At 46.9% G+C, this 23471-nt stretch overlaps 1 protein-coding gene and 1 long non-coding RNA gene across 7 annotated transcripts in view; one reads left to right on the forward strand and one right to left on the reverse strand.

Annotated features, from left to right (window-relative positions):
• The window catches only part of CUX1 (cut like homeobox 1), a 267048-nt gene extending 249217 nt beyond the window's left edge, over positions 1–17831 (reverse strand). For all 5 annotated transcript variants that reach the window (XM_040082722.2, XM_040082720.2, XM_040082718.2 and 2 more), the window contains exon 1: positions 17694–17831. In XM_040082722.2, the coding sequence (XP_039938656.1) occupies positions 17694–17756 (63 nt within the window). In that variant the 5' untranslated portion in view covers positions 17757–17831. The remainder of the gene's footprint in view (positions 1–17693) is intronic.
• On the forward strand, positions 17127–23038 carry LOC120761461 (uncharacterized). 2 transcript variants are annotated; one of them, XR_005703660.2, is made up of 3 exons: positions 17127–17206; positions 19723–19871; positions 20433–23038. It is a non-coding gene; the product is annotated as an uncharacterized LOC120761461 (long non-coding RNA). The 2 variants fall into 2 exon arrangements; XR_005703659.2 differs by lacking the exon at positions 17127–17206 and adding an exon at positions 17672–17777.
• Positions 23039–23471: the final 433 nt, after the last annotated feature.

The following is a 23471-nucleotide window of genomic DNA, read 5'->3' on the forward strand; positions in this document are numbered from 1 at the left end:
CATCTGTATACTCCGTGCCGAGTATCAAACCATCTGTATTATATTCTTAGATCAGCTAAAGCAAACCACTGGCACCAGTGCCAAGATTGGCAGCAGAGACGATTTGGACTGCCACCAACGAGAACGAGCTACCATGCCTTTTGGAATAAATTTTGTAGCAAACACCAAAAGGGTTGATCAACACATATTATCACAGCTACAACAAGCCAACTAGTTTGAAAAACAGTCTTTGCCATCCCACAGTGTTTGATTTTATGCCGTACGATAAACTCCACGCCTAAAAAGGAAATTCATCTTCTCACTGTCCCTGTCCCGCAGGGAAATGGCTCAAACCACTCCAGCAGGTTTTGCACAACAGCACCAAGCACCTGCACAAGGTGTCACCAAGCTCATACCCCACATCAGCGACTGCAGGAATTCACAGCCATATTCGAGGACACCAAAAACCCCATAGGAGTCAGGGGAGAGGCAACTGCACCCCAAACTGAACCCTCAGCAGCACTTCCTGAGGCACGTCCTTGGAAGGTCTCCTGCTCCAGTGAGGGACAAGGCTTGGCTTCCTTCATTTGAGAGACACCAGCAGCACCAAGCGACACACACTCATTTACTTCATCTTCTCCCACCCCAGTCTCCACCATTCCACAGCACCCCACTTGTCCCAGGAAATTTCATCAATCCTTTGAAGTCTAGCCAAAATTTCAAAGGCAAAAAATGCCAAAATATCCTTGAGGATAAAGTTGCTGATGTAAAGAACATTGGCTAACCCCAATAATTTTATTTTCATATTTTAAAAGAGCCCAAAAATAACTATTCACCACCTTTTCCTCTGCTTGAGATTTTGAGAACAACCCGCCTACCAAAGAGTGTAATTCTCCTAGCGCTAAGAATTTTGCATGGGTGGAACTCTTTAGCTAAAAGTGATGATAAATAACACCTCCTCAATCCTGCAATCTCCAGAAACAGTTTACAAGAACTAATACATTAGGTTGATTTGCAATGTTAAACTAGAATTTCCCAACCCTCTGATGTCCACCTGAAGGATGCCAGGGGAGACATCAAGATCAAGGGAGCACAACACGAAGTTCAACTGTCTGAGGATCTTCCTCCCCCTCTACCTCTGCTCTTGTGGGAATACCTAACTCTGTGATAAGTGTCTGGGTGGAGAATTAGCAGATATAACACATTGCCACATCCTGAAAGCTCATCCATCACCCCTCCAACAGCCTCACAGGACCCTCGCTCTGCTGGGAAGCACAACACCAGCCTGAAGCTGAAGGTACAACCCTGTAATGACAGATTTATATTTATTTTTTTTTAGCATTCACACAGCACTTAGGTGTCAAATCAGCAAAATTAAGCAGCATTTTTTCAACCTTGTGTACAGTTTATGTACAAATGCCGCTAATTGATAAAAAAACAGTGTACACAGGTTCAAGAACTTGCCTGCACGTTCTTCTTACCTCTAGACCTGCCATACAAAGGCCCATACACACTTCCATCAATGAAATGGGTCACATATGATGTTTTTTAACTCATGCATACACTCAATGCAGAGCACCTTCTGAAGAGTCCAATTAAAGGTATCAAAGAACAGCAGAATAATATCCTTTCCCCAATAAAACATATTTGCACTTTGAACTATGCATATTGTTTAACTCTGTTCAGAATCCTATTATGAGAAACTTATTTTATGAGTCTGCCAAAAAGCCTGGTTACCAGAAGCGTAATCACAGTAAGCAATAAAGGCTGACATGGAGGATATTTCTAGGCAATTACAGCAGGTGTTTTAAAGGCATAAAGCTGCAGAGTTATAAATCTATTTAGAGCCACAAACACAGAGAAAGTAAAAGGCAACCAGAAGGTTCAAACTCGCACAGCAGACAAATATTGTTCCTCTTCCCCTGAAGAATGAAGAGGCTGCAGGAACAAGTCCACAGTGAATTTCAGCAAGTCAGAAGAAAACAATATAAAATGCTGAGGTACAACAATCGCTGCAAAAAGAATGTAGTGCCTTCAAAGGAGGATGCAGCATACATTTATATATATATATATATATATAAAAGATACAAAGCTCAAAAAAATCTTATCATTTAAGGACTGCTAGATCACTCTCAAAATGTTGTTTCCTCTCAACTCAGTTAAGCAGGTAACATCTGTTGCATGAAGGAGTATGAAAAGACAGTCTAATGGGGGGTGTCCACAGAAAGTAAAGCTGTAGATGTGACAAGTCCTATTCAGACCTTACAAAAACTTGTACATGAGCTGTATCTACAATGCAGAATTGGCGGAGGGAACTCAGGGAGAGCTGACTTGCCAACACAACACGTAACTTTACAGAACGATTGCCGGTTATCAAAGTTGCATAAGCCAAGAGACAACACCGACTATAAATATGACTACCAGCTATTCCACACAACCCCAAGCGTCCTGCCAAGCCCTCCTTCATGTTCTCTCTCACACAGACAAAGGCCTCAAAGCCATGGGACATCTGCCAGGGAAACAAATGAAGTTAAAAAACCAGAAGAACATGAACATGTACTAACCTAAACTTGTGTGTTCTTTCTTCCCAATTCCTCCCCCAACACCTCCCCCTACAAAGACAACGTCTCAGTTTACTGTACTCTCTTCCTTCTCCCAACCAGTCTTAACTCTTGGACCAATGTTTTAAAGTTTCCCTGCCTTTGAAAAAATAATGTTCAGTTCTTAAATGTTTTGCCAGATCTGGACCACACCCTGCCCTCTCCCAAAATCTTGGTTGTTTGTCTCCTATTGCACATAATCAATTATAGCCCTTTCAGGTTTGTATTTTGCATGGTGGGAGCTGATCCAGAAAGGAGATTGTGCTTGTGTGAGCTTGTGTGTTTACACAAACACACACACATGTACACACACCTTGACAGAACTGTTTTGTCTCTAAAGAACTTTAGGGGATTTTCCTGAAACTGAGTTTTTCACTTGTAAGCAGATAAGCACTTGAGAGAAAAAAAAGTAGCTGAAAATTTGACTCTTACCAGGTCATGCAAATCACTTAAAATACAAAAGGAAAGAGCAGAACCCCCATCATTCTATCACCACAAGAACTGGGAATCAATCACAAGCAATAACTACAGAAAAATGCACAGAGACACTCAGCAGACCTCTCCAGTTCCGCTGTACGTTTATTTCCCTCTCCCCGCTCTTCTTCCCGGATTCAGTGTCAGACACCAACTCCGATGTTTGACAAAAAAGGGATACGGCAGATTGCCCACCAGCCGCAGCGTGTGCTGCCAAGTGAGAAATACAAGCTTGGAAACAGGCTCGAGATTCCAGCCAGGACAGCGAGGCTCGGAGCATCACACCAGTGACATAACTGAGCGTGGTGGGGAGAGGCTGCAGGGGACGTGGGAAGTTATTGCATGAAATAACTCTGCAGCGCATGCAAAGGAGCTGTTTTCAGTACCCAGCAAGACAACTTCATCATTTAGGATTGCCAAGAAATAACTGCAGCTTTCTTCTTTCTGATTTTTTTCTTTTTTTGACTAAGTTGAACAGCTAAATCCCCTTTACTACTCAAATGTGAATTTTCCAGCAGAACTTTCCTGTGGATGTTCTGTACCTAAATTTTCTTTATTAGCTACAGCGAAGTGACAACCACTTGGCAGAACAAGGATCACCCTGGGTCTAGTTCACAACTTTGGGCTCCTACAACATTGGAAAAGAAAGTTTACATCCTAGAAAAGACAAGAATCATCTTGTTAATTTGTTTGGTACAACAGTGTGAACAGCACATGTAGACAAATACTCAATTTGTCTTCAGACAGTTTTTAGAAGACAGACATTTTATCAGCGGATCTGTTAACACTTTCCTTCAGAAAATATGTTTCGCCTGCCAGCAAACAAACAACAAAATAACATGTCATATCTGTAAAACGAGGGAGAGAAATAATCAAGATTAGCTTCAAAGTGTTGCAATAAAACAACAATAATCAAAGGCTGAAACACGGAACTCATGTTTCAGCCCTGTGCTCGCAATCTCACATTTGCTCTTTTCCTCTGCAGTACCTGCAGACACGGTGGCATTTCACGGTGATTTTCTCCAGTTGTGCTATTTAACAAGAACCAAGGGAATGTGATGCTCCTGAACACAGTGCGTTGTGGCTTGGAAGCCACTGCTGGAAACCAAGGCACCTCACACGGGCTGTGCTACACCCAGATGATTCCAAAAGGCAAATCAGCTCCACGTTGGGAAAGGCACCCGGAGATGGTGCTGCTTGTTCCAACCCTTCTCAAGGCACAAAGCACCACTGCAACTGACTTACCCACTAACTTAAACTACGGGAAAAAAACTGCAAAACTCTGTTATATTTCTGTGTAACTTGACATAATAACTGCTATGTTCTCTACTTTGAATTCAAAGGTACAGGAGAAACTTTAACCAGCAAATACTACATGGAAGCATATTTGAATGAGGCTTCCAAAATCCTGAAAACATTTTTAGTAAGCTCCATAAATTGTTGTTCTAATTGAGGACTAAATTTGGAGACTAAACACCTCTTTATTTCAGGGCAGGGAGGCTTAAATCTTTTTGTATTAATGCTCAGCTATATCATCTGATATTTTTGCTATGACCAACCTATAAAACCTGTCAGCTTCACTCAGTTTACACAGGGCTTTAATTATGTTTAACTAGAATCTGAATGATCTAATTACTTAACATCTTACAGCACAAACTACTGAGGACATCTGGTTGAGCAATTGGCAAAGGGGTCAGGGAAATAAAACCACTGTTGTGTACCCTGCTCAGGACCCTTGCAAACAGCTCTCCCTCCAGACAGCTTCCTTATTCCATCCCACCTGAAATTTCTGCTGTCTGAAAACAGCTCTGTGAGAACAAATCATCCACCAGCTCAGAGAAAGTAGTTGGGTGAAGAAAAACTCTTAGTGCCATGAGCAGGATGATGGGACTTTGAAGAAGTTTTTCATTTTGCTTTGTTCATCGTCGGGTGAAAATCCAGATCATGCTCTTGGCCTCTCTGGGGCTCCTTCTCCCACCATTCTCCAGGAATTAAGACACGGAGGATCACCCCGAGCACAAGAACACTAAAACCGGTGTCAGCTCACCTACATCAGTGCCAGCAGGAAGCTCTCACACCTGCAAGCCTTGGAGATTTTAAAGTTTTTAACCTCTAAGGGAGCAGATCTTAGTAAAACCAGGGAAAACTCCACTGGGGGAATAATGAAGTCACACAGACAGCCCTGAGGTTAAACTGGGAATAAGCAGCAATATGAGCTGAGGATCCTTTTGGCCACGAACTCTTAAATGGTTTCCATAATGTCAGCCTTGGTCAGAGTCTTTTCCCTTGGCCTGGCTCTCTGCCAGGGTGATATCACACTTCATACCTGAGGACAGTTCAAAGAAAAGGGTGCCTGAAACACAGGAAGCTATTGTCATGACCCATATTGAGCAGACAAGCTCTCACTTTAATCTCGTTGCCTTGAAACCGCAGTGCGCTCACCCAACACATTAACCTGGCGTGGTCAAAGAAGAAATAAAACCTGAAAGTTCTGGTTAAAAACCCAGTTAAAGCTTCCGTTTTCAGTCTTTACTTTTCCTTAACGAACAGATGGAAACCAGCAATAACCATCTGGGTAAGGCAGCAATAGCTGCAAAGCACAATAATTCCACAAAAATACACTAACAAGGTCAGTTAAGTGTTTTTCTAATTGTCTCTTGCCCGTGACCTTTTTCAAAGATCTCAGATGAAAAAAAAAACCCAAAACAACTTATGAAAGATCCTTTGGCATCTCTGACAGCATCACAATTTGATTCTGTATCCTGGGGAAATTCCAGTTTCTGCCTTCCCAGATTTCCCCCTGCTTCCCCCCGACCTCCCAGGAAGAACATCCAGCTTTCCATGCCCCACAACAAAATTGATTATCCCTGAACGAGCAGTAAAACTAAACCATTCCTGTACGTGCAATGCAGCAAATGTTTTGGAATCCTTCAAGATCAAAGCCACTCTATTAATAAACTTATATTTTTATATTCCTTGCAGCTGAAAAATCCAATTAAAACACTACAGTGACCTTTTACCAGAGAATGACTGTCATAGTGAGGACAGGATCAGAAGACACCCAAAGCAGGGTTCCAGCAATAATGGGATAGACAGGGAAAAAGACTCTTGCAGTTGTTTTACTTCAGTCACTGGGGTGGTAAAGGGTGGCCTAATTCAATAGGAAGATCTGAGAGGCTTTTATTAGGTCTCCCAAGTAGTGTAACTGACAGTTAAACAAACAAAGTGTCAGGCCTTAAGTCAGCATTTAGAAAGTAAATTTATAATGAAGAGCTGACAATCAAGACACCGTACAAAGGGGCTGCTGCCAACCAACAACTTAAAAAAAGAAAGGCAACTAGATATGCAATGAATATTTCTTACCACTGAAATTAACTTCACAACTGGTTGGTAAAATGATTACAACAAAAAAATCGGGCACAAAACACTACGAAGTGTGACTGCAGTTTGCCAGGACATCCCTGGAAGCAAGGCAAGAGCACTGGATCCCAGCCCAGCAGCAGTGGCTGTGCTCTCCCACACCAGGCATTCCCACTGGCTCACCAGCTCCCATCTCATCCACCAAACCAAAGTGCACCCAAAAAATGAAAACTAACACACAGAGCCATCATCTCCTGCTATCAGGACCTTTCACACTGGCAAAAGAAAGCCTCTAACGCCAGTTCCTGCCATCTCCTTTCACCAGTGAGGATCCTGCCAGGTATCAGGAGTGCAAAGCCAGGACCTGGAGACACAACAGCCTTTGGCACATGGGCAGCAGCCAAGCACAGAAAACACCTTTCCAACCCCAGCACACTGTGCTGGATGGCCAAGCAGAGACTGCTGCAATCCCAAAGTAACTTTTTAGCCCTTGCAGTGAAGGTAATTTTTAAGATGGCACGTACAAAAGCTCTGGGCCACAGTGACCACTTTCTAAGATCCTGAAATCAATCTGAACTATTAAATTCTTCTTCTAATCCCAGTTAAAGGAGGTTTTCACAGTTCCAATTTTAGACTTCAAGTTCTATTTACAGGACAGAAAATCCCAGATAGTGACACTAATCAAGTTTTACTTAGCTTGGCATATTAAAGAACTAACTATTCTCAGGATATGCCAGAACATCTCAGATGCTAACAGATTCTATCATCTAAACCAAGCTGATCACTGCACAGTGTGTGTGATGTTTTAATCATTTGTGCTGTATTTAAACACATCACTCTGAGAAAAAAAAAAAATCTCACATGGTTCTGGTCTCACTAGCTGATGGCCAGGAGCACAGCAAAGGCCTCACAAAGAAAAAAATGTGTAGCACAAGTTGTACAGAAGCACTCAGCTTTTACAGTAAAACTTTCCAGCTGTGGGACTGACCAAAACTCTGCCTGCACTTTAAAAGAAAAGGTGAAACCACCTCCTCCTCATGAGCAGGGAAACAGCAAACCAAGTTTTGGACATAAAACTGAGAGCATGGCTTAGTAAGACAGTTTAATTTTATTCAAATCCTGACCTTAACTAGGGTATTAATCCTCAGTCCTGGAGGGGTGAAGGACTGTCAGTAACACTGATGGAACCCAGAGTCTCACAGGATCAGGAAAGTACAAAAATAAAATTCTTACAGAACAATTCTTCCCTCCTTACTGTGTGCTTCATCCTGGGAAGCAAGGGCACATCATCCCCTGAGCTCACCCCTACATGGCCACAAGCATCCCTCACTTTTGGAAGGAATGAAAAAGAGATATTCTGAGTTTCAAGTGGTAATTAAGAGTACAAAGTACATTTGCCTAAGAAAACAGACAAATGTGTTGTGAGCAGAGGCAAAGAGACGAGCTGAGGACACAATATTAGCAAGCTGCCCTTTTCCAGCATCCCAAGAATTTCGAAAGCAGCACTCCATGCCAAAGAAAATGTGCAGAAACCTATAAGCAAAAGAAAGCTAGAGCTCCTGAAAGAGGCAGGGCAGAGCTGGAAGCAGGGGAGGGAGGAGAAACCAGGGCACTCAACTGTATTCTTTAAATCCATGAAACACTTGCACTCACCTAAAAGAAACTATGTGTAAACAACTCAGCACAGAAGTCTCTCCACAGAAAATCAATTGCAAGACTACTGGCTCCTTGTTTTTAAATGTTTAATATTATCTCATCCCCATAATTAATATTAGAAAAGCAACTATGCTCATACCAGACATACCAAAGCTGAGTTCTATCAATATTAACACACACAGATCTGCAACAGAAAAACAGATATGCAGTTCACTGACAAAATTAACATTCTCATGTTTCAGATCCTAGACAAAGGGTACATTTTATTTATGGATGAAAATGAAGCAAACATCTTTAAGTGGCAACATGATACAAATTTACTTTGACGTAAACATGCAATAAAACATGTAAACACCCAATAAAAATAAAATAAAAAATAATTACAGGCAAGACACAAGTATAAATTTTATTGAGCTACTGTGACAACATTTGTGTGTCACATCAACAAAATAACAAGAAAATGAATGGAGTTGATTAGAAACATGAGATAAAGGCAAAGACGAGAGGCTGCTGGACTAGGATGGAGAGATTCATCTTTGCTCACAGCTTAACCCTGGGCTGGGCTAGAAAGGGCAGCTCCTTCAGCCAAGCTCAGCCAGAAGCTCTGACTACACAGGTGTTAAGAATTCAGCACATGCAGCAATGCTGTGCTAAACAGGGATAAAGTTTATCCACCTTTGCCAAGCTCAGGGAGCCGGGAGCACGGCCCCGCAGCCCCAGCGTGGAGCAGGACACGAGCAGGAGATGGACATTCCTGATGGCACAAGCAGCACAGATAAAGCAAACCTCCAACCCCACTGACAGCCCAAGCAGGCTGCTGATACACTACAAAGCCCAGGTAAATTGGAAAAAAAGAGAAAAGTTGATGTAAGAAAAGGTTTCAAGCTACCTCATGCTATGTCTTTGGTGAATAATGTATTTCATCCTTCAAGTACAGGTCCAGCACTTCACGTTAAGAACTGCTCGGCACATCTCCTCTCTTTGGCCATCCAGGGTGCTCAAAGGCTCCCAGTTACTGTCCTTAAAACCACCAGAGCCTGGCTTGGGATGGAAGATCTTCCTTGCCCCTGGCTGGCAGAGGCTGGCCTGTCCTGCTGGAACAGGGAGCTGTTTCAAACCTTGGGCTGAAGCCTGAAATGATGCAACCACAAACTGCTGAATTTTTAATTCAACATTCATATCGCTGGCTGCCTATAATGTTCATTTTAAACAGCCTTCATTATACAGAGAAATCTGAAGGGAAACTTGATAAATTGTATATTACACCAAACAACAGGGAGGTATGTTTAAGTGTGTATCTATGTATGAGTAACTCTAGATTATAACTTCATAACCACAGGCAAGAAACATTTTTTCCACTGATTTAGTACCAATCATTCTCAATATTCTTTTAGGACAACCAACAGTTGTTTTTTCACATTCATTTCTGTAGAAATTGTTTTCAGCAACAGCCTGAAAAGCACCTACAAATCAGCACGCTCTCTGACTGAGGCATTTGAAATACTGAGAATGAAGGTGCAGAAAATGTAACCAATGTAACCTTGTTTGCCCACAAGACAGAATTAAGTAGCAGCAAAACACAACAGTAACTGCTAACTCACAATCTTGTATCTCAAAGAGAGGCTGGGAGCATTATCAGTGTTTCCCAGATGAGAAGCAAACCAGCGCAGGCAAGGGACATGTTGAGGGGCTGGAGCCAGGAATGGGGATGGGGCAGCTCCTGACAGTGACACTGCAACTCCCAACCCATCTGAGAGTCACTGCCACCTCCTGACCGTGCTCACACTGAATCCGAGGCAGTTCAAGGCCCTGGGTGTCAGCACCAGTGCCCAAAGTGAGTGTTCACATACAGACATTTTTGATGGGCTGACAGCTTCAGCTCACCCTTGGTAAGAGAAATCTTTCATTTTCTGTAGAATATTGGTTCAGCAACACCACGAAACCACAAACACCTAGCAGAGATACCAGCGAGAGCAGAAGCAAGGCTTAACCCATCAGACTTCCACTGCATCTCATCACCTGCAAACATTCCCTTTTGGCCCTGCACTTTTGTTTCTACAGGAATAAACCAGGGCATTTCCATGCAAAACATACGAGCTTTTGCCGTCTAAGAAATACCTAGCCTGAGTCTTCATTTTAAAAAAAGGGAGGGGGGAAAGTCAAAAGCTATAAAGTTCCCCGGGTTTTTTGCCCTATCCTTTATTTTTCAGTAAGAACAATGAGAATGCTTCTCCTGTTCATAATACCTGAAAATACCATGCAGGTAGATAGAAAAATACCAGGAAACACAAACCCTGATTGTCACAGGGCAACACTAAAAACCTGCCAGCACACTCAGAACTCACCATCACCTCAGTATCTCATGGACAAATTTCTCCAGGATGTTCCCACAAGGACACCTGGAGGCAAACCTCAGGTGATCCTTCCATAAGGTGAGCAAGTGCAGGTGAGGTGGATTTGGTGGCAACACTACAGCCAGGCATTTGTTGGGAGACCCACCACAGTGCCCTGTGCACTGCCCAGTATTTATATAAAGGTTAAAATAAGCTCTCTTCTCCCAGCTGCAAGAAGTTTCATTTCCAAGTCCTAGGTTTATGCTCACTCCTTACCTCCTTCCTTTCTTCACCACTTCCCTCTATCCCCTCCACTCCTTTAAGCAGTGTCATTTCCCCCACACTACTTGTTTTTATTTTTACTTCCCTCTAACATTGCTGCCCTCAGCTTGTCACACGTGAGCCACAGACAGAAGCCAACATTTCTCAGCAAGGAAAGACCTCTGCAATGTGTCAGAACTGATCCTGCACACACCCTCCCCAAGCCCATAAAAACAATCCCAGGGTGACGTGATAGAGCAGCAGCACTGGACCATCCCACCTCCACAGTTCGAGGGATGTGATAAAATGTTTGCAGGAATCAGACCATGGTTTGCTCTCACCTGAATACCCACGTGCAGTGCACACCTGGGCTCACCTATACAAAATCACTGGATGCAGAGAGAGGAATGGTCACATTCCTGTGGAATTTGTGCTGTCATTTACCCATATTTTAGCCTAAACGTTCCCATCATTCACTGAAAGCTTGTGCTGGCACTCCAGATGCTGCAGTCTCCAGGTCTGCTCATTCACTAAGGTACATTTCCACACAAAAGAGCAGAACCACAGGATCTGCTCAGCTCTGATGTATGAACTCCTCTGAAAAGCCTCCGAGACAGCCATGGCCTACATCCGTACGTGCCTCAAAGTGCTCACAACCAGAGACACAAAGATGTGGGGGAATTCAAAGCATCTAAACACGGCAGCTTAAAATACTTCTGTGCATCTGCTTCTCAGCCTTTCAAAAATGAGTAACCTTCACCTCTGTCTTCCCAGAGCAGATCGCTGGGGTCCATGAGCCCCGGGAGGAGGATGAGCACCACCCCAGCTGCCCTCCCTGCTCCCGAGGAAAGGCAGCACAGCTCCAGCCCCCACAGAAACTTCCTTATTACCCCAGGTGCCAACAAAGGAATCAAATTATTGCAAGGCAAGGGGGCAAGTGAATGCCAGGGAGGCAAAAAGCTGTTAGACATCAGTGTGACAGGCTCCAGCTTCAAACCCCGGCCTGCTGTAACACACGCACAGGAACTGTCAGGCAACTCCCGACTTTAGCACCTTCATACCAAAAATTACCTTTATTCAGGTAAAAGTTTAACTCTGCTGTGTCACAGGAGGGACCAAGTAACAGTGAGTAAGAACTGCAGTGGCTTGCTGGAGACAGATCAGAGGCACATCCAGGGTACAGTGGTGGATCTACTGTGAATTCCTCACTGCCTAGTGCTTTCCTGGAAATCCAAGTACTGTTGGACAGCAGCGGAGACCTTTGTTAATCCAACAACCTACATCCAACTGTGTTTAATCTTTTATAAAAACTTAACATCCAACAATCTGTCTGCCTTCCATGTTCTTCACAATCCAAGCAGTGCAACAGCCTCTAATTTCTTCGTTATAACTGCCAATGAAGGCAGAAATCACTGATTTGCTTTGTCAAACCACAGACAACAAAAACAAGCTGATGTCACAAAATGAGTAGGATTTATCTTATGTTCACTAATTTAAGGACACTATTTCTGACTCTTTCTGAGGTCCAAGTTTCTCTCATCTTTCGTGGTACCCTCAACTCCATGTGTGAGCACTCCGGTACAAGTCCCTTCACCCAGCACTCCTTGTCTTCTGCAAACAATCCCATTTCAGTGTTCCCCCTTTCATCCTCACATCTTTCTCCTCATTCCAGCATAGTGGACCATTGTCACTATATTCCCAATACAGGAAACATTGTATTTTCAAGGCCTTCCCACAAAGGATATGGGAAAGAAGCAAGCACACGTGCAGGAAAAACCTGGATACACAAGATGGGAACTTACCACCCTGCTTACATAAAAAGATACAAGCCAGTGCACACTGCCTGCTTGGTGCCTTAAAAAATACCAATCATCCACATACTTGTCTGTTCTCTACCCAATAAATAAACTGCCTTTATTCTAGGCCTCCGTGTGATCAAACTGAAACTCTGGATTATGCATTTTTCTACATCCACTTTTTGCATTACAAATCAGCTTGCAAATAAAGAATAACTGTTCACTGGAATTTTAGACTGCATGTAATTTTTTTCTCTAGCAAATGTTTCACCCATTACTTATTTGGTATTGTTAGACACAGCCAACCAGTGTGATTTTTTTTTTCAGAAAACTCCCAACCATTACCGTCTCCCAAATCCTCCCTACTGCACTTCTCAATACATCATCCAATTAACCACAAACTTGGCATTAGAGCAGAGTGACCGAAGCACGCACTGACTCCACCACGTTTCTGATGGGCATTATTTCATTGCAGGAATAGAACAAGGGATAGAAAAGCTCTCAGAGATTTATCCCCAAGGAGCAGGACTCAAGGAATCCTATGAAAGACAAGTTCTTGTGCCAGAAGTACATCAAGGGCCTTTCCTCTGGTGTGTCACGTGTGGTGTGTGCCCAGGGACAGCACCCTGACCAGCACAAGCTGCCAAAGCCTTCCTGCTGCAGGGGAGCAGTGATTGCGCTCCGAGCATCTTGGCAGCAGTGCCCTGGCTTTGCCATCCCTCCCTTCTCTGTATTGCATCTTCCTGCAGGAACACCCTGTGCTTTCACCACAGCTCCCTGAGCAGGTGAGGGGAGCAGAAACGTGGGTATGGCAGCTGGAGACTCTTCTCCACATGCACATTCAGCTACCACTACAAACAGAAAACCACTGGCTACTTTTAGGACAGAAGCGATTCTACAATGACCTGCACAGATACACAAAATTAAACACTCAGACCTGATCACTAATTCCACTTCTGATGAAGCATATGAATTCCTTCACAGATCAGCTTGTGCTCAGGTACCATCAGACCCAACTAAAAGATGTCAACAACTCCACCTGTTTCTAATTCAGTAACAGAAGTACTTCAGCATTTAAAAGCGATTCATTACAACTTAGGTTTTCCAGGTTTTGTTACAGATTTTATAAGATCAATGGTTTACCTTAAACAATTAGTCACAGCCTGCACAGAACTAATACTCCATCCTTACTTTAATCGTATATGATGCAATACCAGGATAGGATTTTAAAAAACAAACACGTTAGCAAGATTTGCCTTTAGATTTTCACTCCCCAGCTTGATGGTAACGAGTTCTGCCATTCTTCTCAAAAGCAATAAGAACCTGTACTTTTTAGCAGAACGAGAGCCTGTCCTAAAAAGCTGCAGTGACATTTTGAGAACTTGTGTTTATTGTCAAAATAACTACAGATAGTTTAAGTTTTCAAAGGGTATTAACTTCTTCCATTTGTCCTCAGATCCAACTCAGAGCTGTGGCTCAAGCTAGACTTACTCCTGCTGGTCAGAGACCAGCTGCCTCCTCTGATATTGATATATACGCACATATTCAGAAATATTAAGCGAGCTGTCAAGGAGAGCTGCATGCTGTGCCCACGGGAACACAACGTTCCTTTTCCTGTTCTCCAGCAAAAGGTTGTTTTTATACAGTGAAGGTGATGGTGACACCAAAAACTACAAACAAACCAGGACCACGGAACAGCAGGTTACCTTCACGCTGCTGAACTGATTCCAATCACACAACTGCTTCCAAACGGGACGTGCAGCTTTAACTCGAGGGCAGCAGCATTTCTCCAGTGATTTCATCTGCACTGACTGCCACAAGACTCGCTGTTGGCGAGGGTCTGTTCTCTCTGAGCGCTGCAACTCCCTTCCCCATCAAACATGGGTCCATCTACCACCACACAGCAAAGTGAGCCAGCAGTGCCATGCCAGTTCCAGTTTTCTTTAGGAATTAGGAATGCCAGCCTTTACTACAGAAAAGGGTTAATGTTCAGCTGCGTGCCTCGCAGGTACAGTCTCCAGTGAAGAGCCCCGTTTGATACCTGTAGGAAGCTGCCATTTTTGCATCTCATATTCCATTTGTGAACAGACCTTTTTGTTCTTTAATCCAAGTTCTGAATTATTTAATCCTGTCTCCAACACTTGAAACATCTTTCCCTATAAACAAGGGGTTATTTAGCGAAAGGAAATAAATAATTTAAAAAGTCAGACCCTAAAGTGTTCCTGGCTCTGTTTTTAATTAATATTGATACAATCTGGAGAAACCTGCTGCTTAATATTACAAGGCAGGTCGAAGCTCATCAACAGTTAAATGTCTCCTTCTAACAGAAGGTGGAAGAGGAAGTTGGGAGCAGCCGGGTACGGCGCTCGCTGCCAGCGATCCGGGACTGCCCAGTCCCAGCTCCTCACGACTTTCTCATGCACAGAGAGCTTCAAAGCCCTCACACCCGGAGCTACACGAGCTGCAGTTCACAGGGCTCAGGTGGAATTGTGCTAAGCATAAATCCTCTAGGCTTTCATGCTGGAACAGAGTGTACGCAAAAGTATTTTTATTTTCTACGATTCCACGCTCGAAATACGTCAGTGCGAGTGAAGGACGGGGAAGGAGGGAGGCATGGACAGTTCTGTGGGACTGAACTTCATCCCTGGGAATGATGGTTTTAAAAGCACATTGCTTCATCTGCAAGTGGGAGTAAATATTACACTACCTCTTCCTGCAGACGGGTGGGTTAAAAGAAAAAAAAAAAAAAACAAAGCTAATTTGAAACAAATTAACTCTTCTGCTTAAGGAGGACGGTACTCTGTCCCTCCCCGGTCACTCCGGGGCTCTCTGCAGACCGAGTGTATGCAAAGTTGACAAACTCCGTGCTGCTCACAGCCTGCCTGGTGAACCTGCCAACAGGTGAACAGCCTCAATCCGCAGCACAGATAAATAATCACCAGTCCTCAAAAGCAGGTAATGAATATTGTTCAAACAACTCTAAGCTGGCGTTACCAGAATGCTTCAAAGGCGAAGCTACAAGCTGTTCGAGTCAGACTGTCACACTTAGTCTGAAAAAACGAGATTAAGGTTTGCACAGTGATACTCCACAACAGGTTTTACAGTATGCACAGAAATTAAATTATTATAAAAGTGAGCTATTTTTTACTAAAAACAGAATAGAACAATCTATCAAAATGCCATTTGGCTGTGTTCATTACATTTTAGAATTTAATTTACATGATAGATACTTTAGCATAATATGTTTTAATCAATAAGCATTTCTGAAGGCTTTATTTTTATAGGCAATATTTAGACTTGTTCACCGCTAAATGTAACGCCACGGCAGCGATGTTCGGAGCGTTTATTTTCCTATGCTAAGCAAGTACAGCCACACGTACACAGAGGCAAAAGCAAAAGTCCACAATTAGAGATGTCAGACCTCGTTTAACTACATCTTAATTTAATCCATTTTATTTTATACAATTCTACATCTGGATCTCATTTTCTGTATTCCTGTAGGTATTCCGGGTCACTATTAAGAACCCTTTCAAGTGAGCAAAGTTCAGCCAAGTCTACCTTAATCCAAAACCTTTAAAAGAAACGATAAAACGCGAAAGGGGGTGGAAGACGACAGAGAACCCTAGAACAAAACGCTACTTTACCCCACCTCCTAATGCACCTGAAAGTCGGAAGGGACCGGCCTCCCAGCGCTGATCCCACGCAGCACTTCCCTTTTCGGGGGCTGCTGGGGTGGGAGTTTTAGCATCGCTCCCGCACGCCCGGCCGAGGGGAAAGGGAGGGCGGCAGCACCCGGGTCCCGCTGCCGGCCCCCCGCCAGCATCCCCTCACCTCCAGCGGGAATGCGGCTCTGCCCAGCATCAGCGCACCATCCCTCCGCCTGCCGCAGCCTCCGGCCGGCTCCAACGCCGCCTCCACGGGGGCCAGGGTGGGCAGCCGCCGGCTTTCGAGCCAATTTATTTAAACGGGAGGCAGCGGCGGGTTTGGAGAGGCAGGGCAGCGCCTTCCTGCGCCAATCAACTGGGAGACACGCGTGTTGCAATCCCATTCACGGCGGGAGCAGCACCGATACAGCGCCTGACAACCCCCCCCGGCCCGCCCCGGCCTTATCTGTAGCCCGGCAACTCAATTAAACCGTGGGGCCGCGATTCCCCCGGGGATGCTCCCCCGGGGCAGGGGGGAGGGAGGCCGGTCCGCGAGGACTTTCCCTCGCAGGAAACGGCACTTCGGGTCTCTCCCGAGCCAGCCCGGTAAAGCATCAATATTCCGCTCATCTGTCAGATCCTGGACAGCAGGAGAGGCCGGAGAGCCCGTGAATTATGTAACGTGCCCTCCCGCCGCCGCGGGGAGATGCGCCGCGATGCGCCCGGCCGGCCGGGACGCCCCCGCGCCCCTCCCCGCGCCCGGCGCCGCCGCTGCCCTCCCGAGCCCCCCTCTCCGCGCACCGTGCGCTCGCCCCTTGGCACCCCGCGGTTCCCTCCGCCGCTCGCTCGCTCGCTCGCTCCCTCCCTGCCGGCGGCCTCCCCCCGCGTCCCCTCCCCCGGCGGCCCGGCGCGGTGCCCGCGGCGGTCGCAGGGCGGCGGCCGGAGCCCCGCGCCCGGCGGAGCGGAGCGGAGCGGATCCGGGGCCGGCACCCCGCGGCGGCGGCGGGGAGCGCCCGCCCGGCACCACAGCGCCCCCAGCCCCCGCCGCTCCGCGCCTGCACCGCCAGCCCGCCCGGCGCCCCCACACAAAGTCCCAGCACTCGGTAAACTTTCCCCGGCTCCCGGCGGGGGAAAAGCGGCGGGGACGCGGCGGCGGGAAAGGGGGCAGGCGGCGGGGAGGGAGAGGGAGGAGGCGGGCGGGGGATGAGCGGCGGCCGCCGGGAGTCCCGCCGCGCCCGCCGCCCCGCACGGCCCCGCCGCCGGGGGGGAGCGCGGAGCGGGGAAAGAGCAGCCCGGGACGGAGCGGGCGAAGCGGCGGCAGCCCCGGCAGCGGCGGCTCCGGCGCCATCTTGGGCTGATCGATGAATTGAACAAAGAGGATCAATTTCCGATGGGGCCGGTGATCGATGGCGGGGGGGGCGGAGGGAGCGGAGCGCCGCGGCCGGGCGGAGCGGGGGGTTCCCTTTAGGCGGCGCGGGCCGGCAGCGGGAGGAGGAGGGGGAGGCCGGGCCCGAGGGAAGGCGGAGAAGGGGGGGAGGGGGGGGGTCCGGCGGCGCGGGCCCGGCCGTGCGGCGAGCGGGGGAGCCTGACCTGCAGCTGCTGTAAATCAAAAGCGCTTCCATATTGAAACATCGATCCCACATTGGCCGCCATCTTGAGACATATTGAGACAGAGTGAGCGGCTGATAGAGAGAGAGGGGCTGGAGTTCAGGAGCCGGGAGGGAGGGGGAGGGAGGGATGGGAGGGAGGGAGAGAGGGAGGGAGCCGGCGGGAGGGGGGAGGAGGGGCGGGGGGGCAAGGGGGAGGGAGGCGGGCAGGGGAGCGCCCAAATCCCGGCCTGGAGCCCGCCCGGAACACGGACTCCAGCCCGCGCGCTCGCGGTGGGGGGGGGGGGCTGTGGGGAGAAGGGGGGGGGGGTGCAAGGGGCGCCGCGCGCTCACGGCGCCCCCGGCGCGCGCCCGCGGGGACCCGCGCGCCGAGGGCAACGCGGGACAGGGGGCGGGGACGGGCGCGCGGAGCGGGGCCGCGCCGGGCGGGGGGACGCGGGGACACGGCGGGTGCGGGGCGGGGGAACGCGGGGACAGCGGCGCGGGGACGCGCGCGGGGTTAGGGCGCCGGCGGGGACGCGGGCGCGGCCGGGCGGCGCGGGGATGCCGGGCCGGGGGGATGCGGGGCGGTGCGGGAGGGGTGCGGAGCCCCCCGCGGGCGCGGTGCGGGTTCACGGCGGCGCATCGCCCGGCAAATGGTGCCCGGAGCGGCGGCGCGGAGCGGGGCGAACCCTCTCGGGGAGCCGCGGGGCTAAAATTAGCCAAGTGCGGAGAGTTTAGGGGAAACAACGATGAAAAAGTGCATCGAGGGCAGCGGGTTCCTGGTGTCCGGGGCGGTCCGGGAGCGCCTGGAACGGGATTTCTTCGGCGCGGACAGGCGCTCCCTGCCAGGGCCGGTGCCGCGGGGAGACGGATCGCACGGAGGTTGGAAAATCAGATCCCGGCCCCGCGCAGGATATCCATAGAAACGGAGATTAAAAGGATGAAATAACTTATTTTGTTCTAAACAATAATGTTGCTATAAATACGAACATTTTCCTCGTTCCCTTCCTGAAATGCACAGAACATTTTAGCAGGCTCATCTCCTAACCAAACAAACCAGTGTACACACGCAGCCTGCAGATACCTTGCCCCACTCGAAAGCATTCCCTGTTTTTACTGGGAAATGGGCAAACCCACGGCATGTACCTGTCCCCTCTGGAATCAGTAAACTGCACGGTATTTTTCCAAATACAGCTACTTTCGCTGTTCCGCACTTCATCTGTAAGAGGAAAATATCTCTTCCCCCACCAAGTGAGCGATTGTAGATTTTTTCTCAAATTGTACTTGATCACCGAGTGAATTTAGTGCTCGCTCAAGCCCGTGGGCTGGCTGCTTGGAAATGGCTCTGCCTGTCTTTGGAGAAGTTACGGCAGAGACAGCGGCGGAGCGATTGCCACAGATTATTTCCCAATCTGCTGCCGGCCTCCTTTGGAAGAGCACCATAATTTCAGTCTCCATTTCCACTTTTTGCTGAGGCTGCTGCTTACAAAGATACTAATTGCGATGGCGGGTTTTATGTTAATGGGTTCCACGTAATGATCAGCCCGACGGCTGCAGACCTCCAGATTGTTGGTTGGCTGTGCTGGGAATAAAACTAATGGCATTTGGTTATGAAAATGTCAGACCTCGACGTGGTGATCTAAAGTGGGGGCCCTATGAGACCGAAATCCAAGAGCCTCCACGCCACTGCCGTGGGGCTGGACCCGGGGATGCCCTTGGAGAAGGAAACTCCTTCTCCCCCAGAAGTGCCATGCTCTGAGGGAGGGCAGCTCCTTGCTGGGATGATGATGGGGAGGATTGGGGTGCCCGGCTGGGGTCCCCCCTGCTCCAGGGAGAGGGTGTGGGGTGCTCAGAGCGACAGCCGGGGACGGAGCAGGGATGGAGCTGCGCGAGCCTCCGCATTCTGACTAACGCCGTAACCGGTTTGGTAGCTCTAAAATAGGATTTTAATCCTGGGAAGCATCATTTCACATTCCAGTGATCTAATCAAAATCCTTTCCTCTAATCTCTCCATGGTCCCCCCTTTCTAGATGAAAGAGGCTGGAGTTCCTGTCTTCACCCTTTCTCCGCTGCCTCCCTGTTCCACGAGTCTGTTCTGTGTCCAGGCAACTGCAAAAAGACCTTTCAAAGGCTCCTGCCGTGCCATGTAGATGTTTTCTCTTGTTAGTTTGGACTGCAGGTGTGTGAGCCTCAAGGATGAAGTATCGTGGTGCTGTTTTAGGTTCGGGGCACACAGTCACGGCACAATAAATCACATAGGAACGCTCCGCTTTGAACGCGCGCGCACAGAAAAGGGAAAAGAAAAAAGCATCTGACCTGAATCATTTTCTGGAAACGCATCTGGTTAAAATCCAAAGTTTTAAATTGAGTAATATTTTAAAATACATTTGGTAGGTATTAAATTACAGTGTTATATCTGGTAATATTTACGATACTAATGTGTTAAGCGGGGGTTTATATCTGTCAAGAAATATGAATGATTGTCATATGGGGTAACAAATGAATCCTGATATAAATAACATTTTATGATATTTTTAACATTATTGTAGCCTCTTTTTTGCAGAAGTTACATTATTGCCAATTTGAAATAAAAGCTCTGTGGCTACGTACCAAAGCTTTTAGCTATGTAATTTTGAATAAGTATACAGCAGTACGGCTGATTTGGGGAATTACTGAGAAACCTTAACTCTGCCAGAAGACAAACGCTGAGCACCTATAATTCCTATTGTCTTCCATGCAGGATCGAGTCCCTCGTTTGCCATTTTGTGTGGCAGCAAGCCCAAGGAAATCTTGCTTGACAGCTCTGTTTTCTCAAAGTGCTGCATTTCTTCGGGCTGGATTCTGCAAAGATCCTGCAGGCTACAGAGCTCCTTGGAGCAAGCGATAATGTGCTTTGTGTTCCTGCTGAAACATACCTGTGTGCCATGGGAGAGGGAGCTTGGAAAATTGGGTGCACCCTGGCAAGAAGATGGTTAGAATAAAGTTTTCTTGGGTTATTATGTTTTGAGGAATCATTCTCATCTGTTCGTTTGAGGAAGGTTTTTTCTAAAGTTAGATTTGATCTGTGTAAATGCTAACTTCTTTCAACGGGCACTAATAGAGTACTGAAAAAGGAAGCACCGTGGAGTTGGAGTTTAAATCTCAAATGATTGCAGCAACTAGTAATGATTGATACATCCAAAATATTTGTGAGTATGTTGTGCAGATTTCTTTTTAGGAATTGGGTGAAAATCACATTAAAATTTGTTACCTTTTAATGTCATAAGATCTCACTGATACAGCTCTTTAATGAACTTATTTTCACTTTGGGCCATCACAGAAAATTCTTCTTGTTATTCTTCATGTCATCATCTGGAATACTGAAGAAAATGGATCTTTATTCCAAAGGTCCCAGACTGGCTGGGAGCAGTTCCTTAGCACGGCTGCTCCCCTGGGCATCAGTCTGCATTCATGAGGATATTTTGGACAATGAGTCCAGTATTGATCTTAGGCTTCTCTTTGCCTTAATGAACCTGGATGATTTTCTTGGCCATGGCACTGAAAGGTGAGGTGCTGCTTCTCCCAGCACCTGTAACTTTTTGGTCTCTTCTCCAAGGATTATTGTGGGTTTTTTGGTTTTTTTCTCATTTTCATGTAAACTGACTCCCAAATTTCTATCAATTCCCCTAAAAGAGTTCCTCCAGAGCCTTCTCTGTACCTCTGTCTCCTCCTTGTCCAGCTCCTTCCCCTCTCACTTCATAGCTCTCATCTTTGCATTTTCTTCAGCTGATTCTTTTCCCTGGCTGCCAGTGCCTGATGGAAAGGAGCTCCTCATTCCAAAATCCCAGCCCTCTCCACTGTGGAAGTGCCTCTGTTCACTTTTAACTGGATTTGAGATATCCTTTACTGCTCTGTGCCACTGCCCAGCGAGATTCCACAGGGACGGCAGGGAACAGAGGCAGCCAAACAGATAATTTATGTTCCTGGGAGATTTAGTCCAAATTAAGATCAAAACTCATATATGACTTCCAAATCACGGAGTTTTTTTTTTTCCCAATTATTGTCAATGACTCTAATTCTGCTTGATTTATATCTGTGGTAGTAGCCAGAGGTTTTGCAGCACATAAATTGCCTGAGGGTTTGGCCAGTGGTATGGACACTGTGACGTGTAGAAACTCAGGAAAACCCCTGAGCAGAAAATGGTAGGAAACAGGGAAAATAGCAGGGAGAAGTATCCCCCATGCCTGCACACAGTTACCTGGGTGTCCAGCTGTGGTCACTCAGTGGGATGGATCCTTGTTTTCACAACCAACATGACAATTCCCACCTTCTTTGGTAAATTGGGAAAGTTTTAGCAGAGATCACGTAGATGGCGGCACACAGGATCCGAGCACAAAATGCTGATTTCTGTTGTCCTGTGAGCACTGCACAGCTACAGATACACTCTGGCAGGTGGAAGAGAAGACAGTGATCCTCACAGAGGGCAGGGAAAACAGCCACAATTAAAAGCAAAGTAAGTTTGCCAGGTGTGGTTACTTGCTGGGTAACTCTCAGGACGTTTACGAGGATCCAGCATAACCCACAGCAGATCTTCCTTGAGGATTTGTGGATTAACCCACACCAACACAAACATGGGATGGCACTGCAGCGGTGTCTCTGCCGTGTGCAGCAGGAGTTACTGAAGACCCAAAAAAAGCTCCCAGAACATTTCTCTAAAATAACTGTTTTGTCACCAAATGTTCCATTGAGATGCGTGGTTGTGTTTTGGCCAACATCTGGAACAGCAGAAAGAGTTAGAGGAGGAAAGGATCTCTTGGGTTATGCATTCCCTGGAGCTGGAGTAAATTTGATACTGAATTTCTCTCAGGGTATGGTTCACCCCAGTTTTAATTTGTCAGCACTGTCCTTGCCTTCTCATCCCAGATCCCATGCACAGGATGGTACCAGAGCCAGGATTCTGTTGGATGGAAGGCGCACTGAGTCCTTCTCTAAAGGGATCAGCAGACAAGTTAGTAGGTTATGTTCCCAGGAAAAATTCCCACCTTTTTTCTCTCTTGAAATCTTTCAGGTTTTTTACCTTTTACTGGTTTCTCTTAGAGGTTTGGGGTTTGGGTTTTGCACATCTGGTTGTTTTTTGTTTTTTTGTGGTATTTAACTCTTGCTCTTCCTCATTTCAGGTTCTTGCTCTTCCCCTCTCCCTCCTTGCTCAGGTCCATTTTGGCTGTGCTTTCACTTCCACTAACTCTGTCCCAGCCAGGTATTTCCCCCAGTTTGTGCTGTATCTTCAGCTCCAATACTCCACATATTACTTTAGAATAAGGATCTGAAGTCTGCATTATTATTATTATTATTATTATTATTATTATTATTATTATTATTATTATTTTAAATGCCTTTCTGTGTTCTGAACCTCACCTGGGCTTATTCTGTTTGTCTGTGCCACTCTCCCAGTGGCAGGAGAGCTGCTTTAGTGGCTGTGGCTGGGGACAGGAGCTGTGGCTGGCTGCTGGCACAGAGCTCTTGGTGGCATCAAAGGACTCCCTGGATCCTCCCTCGGTTTCTCCATTCTGTCCAGCACCAGTGGTCACCGGGAGATGGAAATCTCGTGGTACATCGAGGGTTGCAGGGCAGGGAAGCAGCAAGGAGGAGGAGGGAAAGTACAAATGAATCAGCTCGGAGCTGCTCCCTCACCTCCAGTTCCCTTTTCCTTCCTTTGCACAGAAGTGGGTGAGTGCTGGGCTGAGCTGCCTTGGCAAAGGAAAGAGAAGAAAGGTTTTTCTTTCACTTTCTGAACACGAAC

This window comes from Hirundo rustica, chromosome 19 (genome assembly GCF_015227805.2).
Source record: "Hirundo rustica isolate bHirRus1 chromosome 19, bHirRus1.pri.v3, whole genome shotgun sequence".
Classification (NCBI taxonomy): domain Eukaryota; kingdom Metazoa; phylum Chordata; class Aves; order Passeriformes; family Hirundinidae; genus Hirundo; species Hirundo rustica.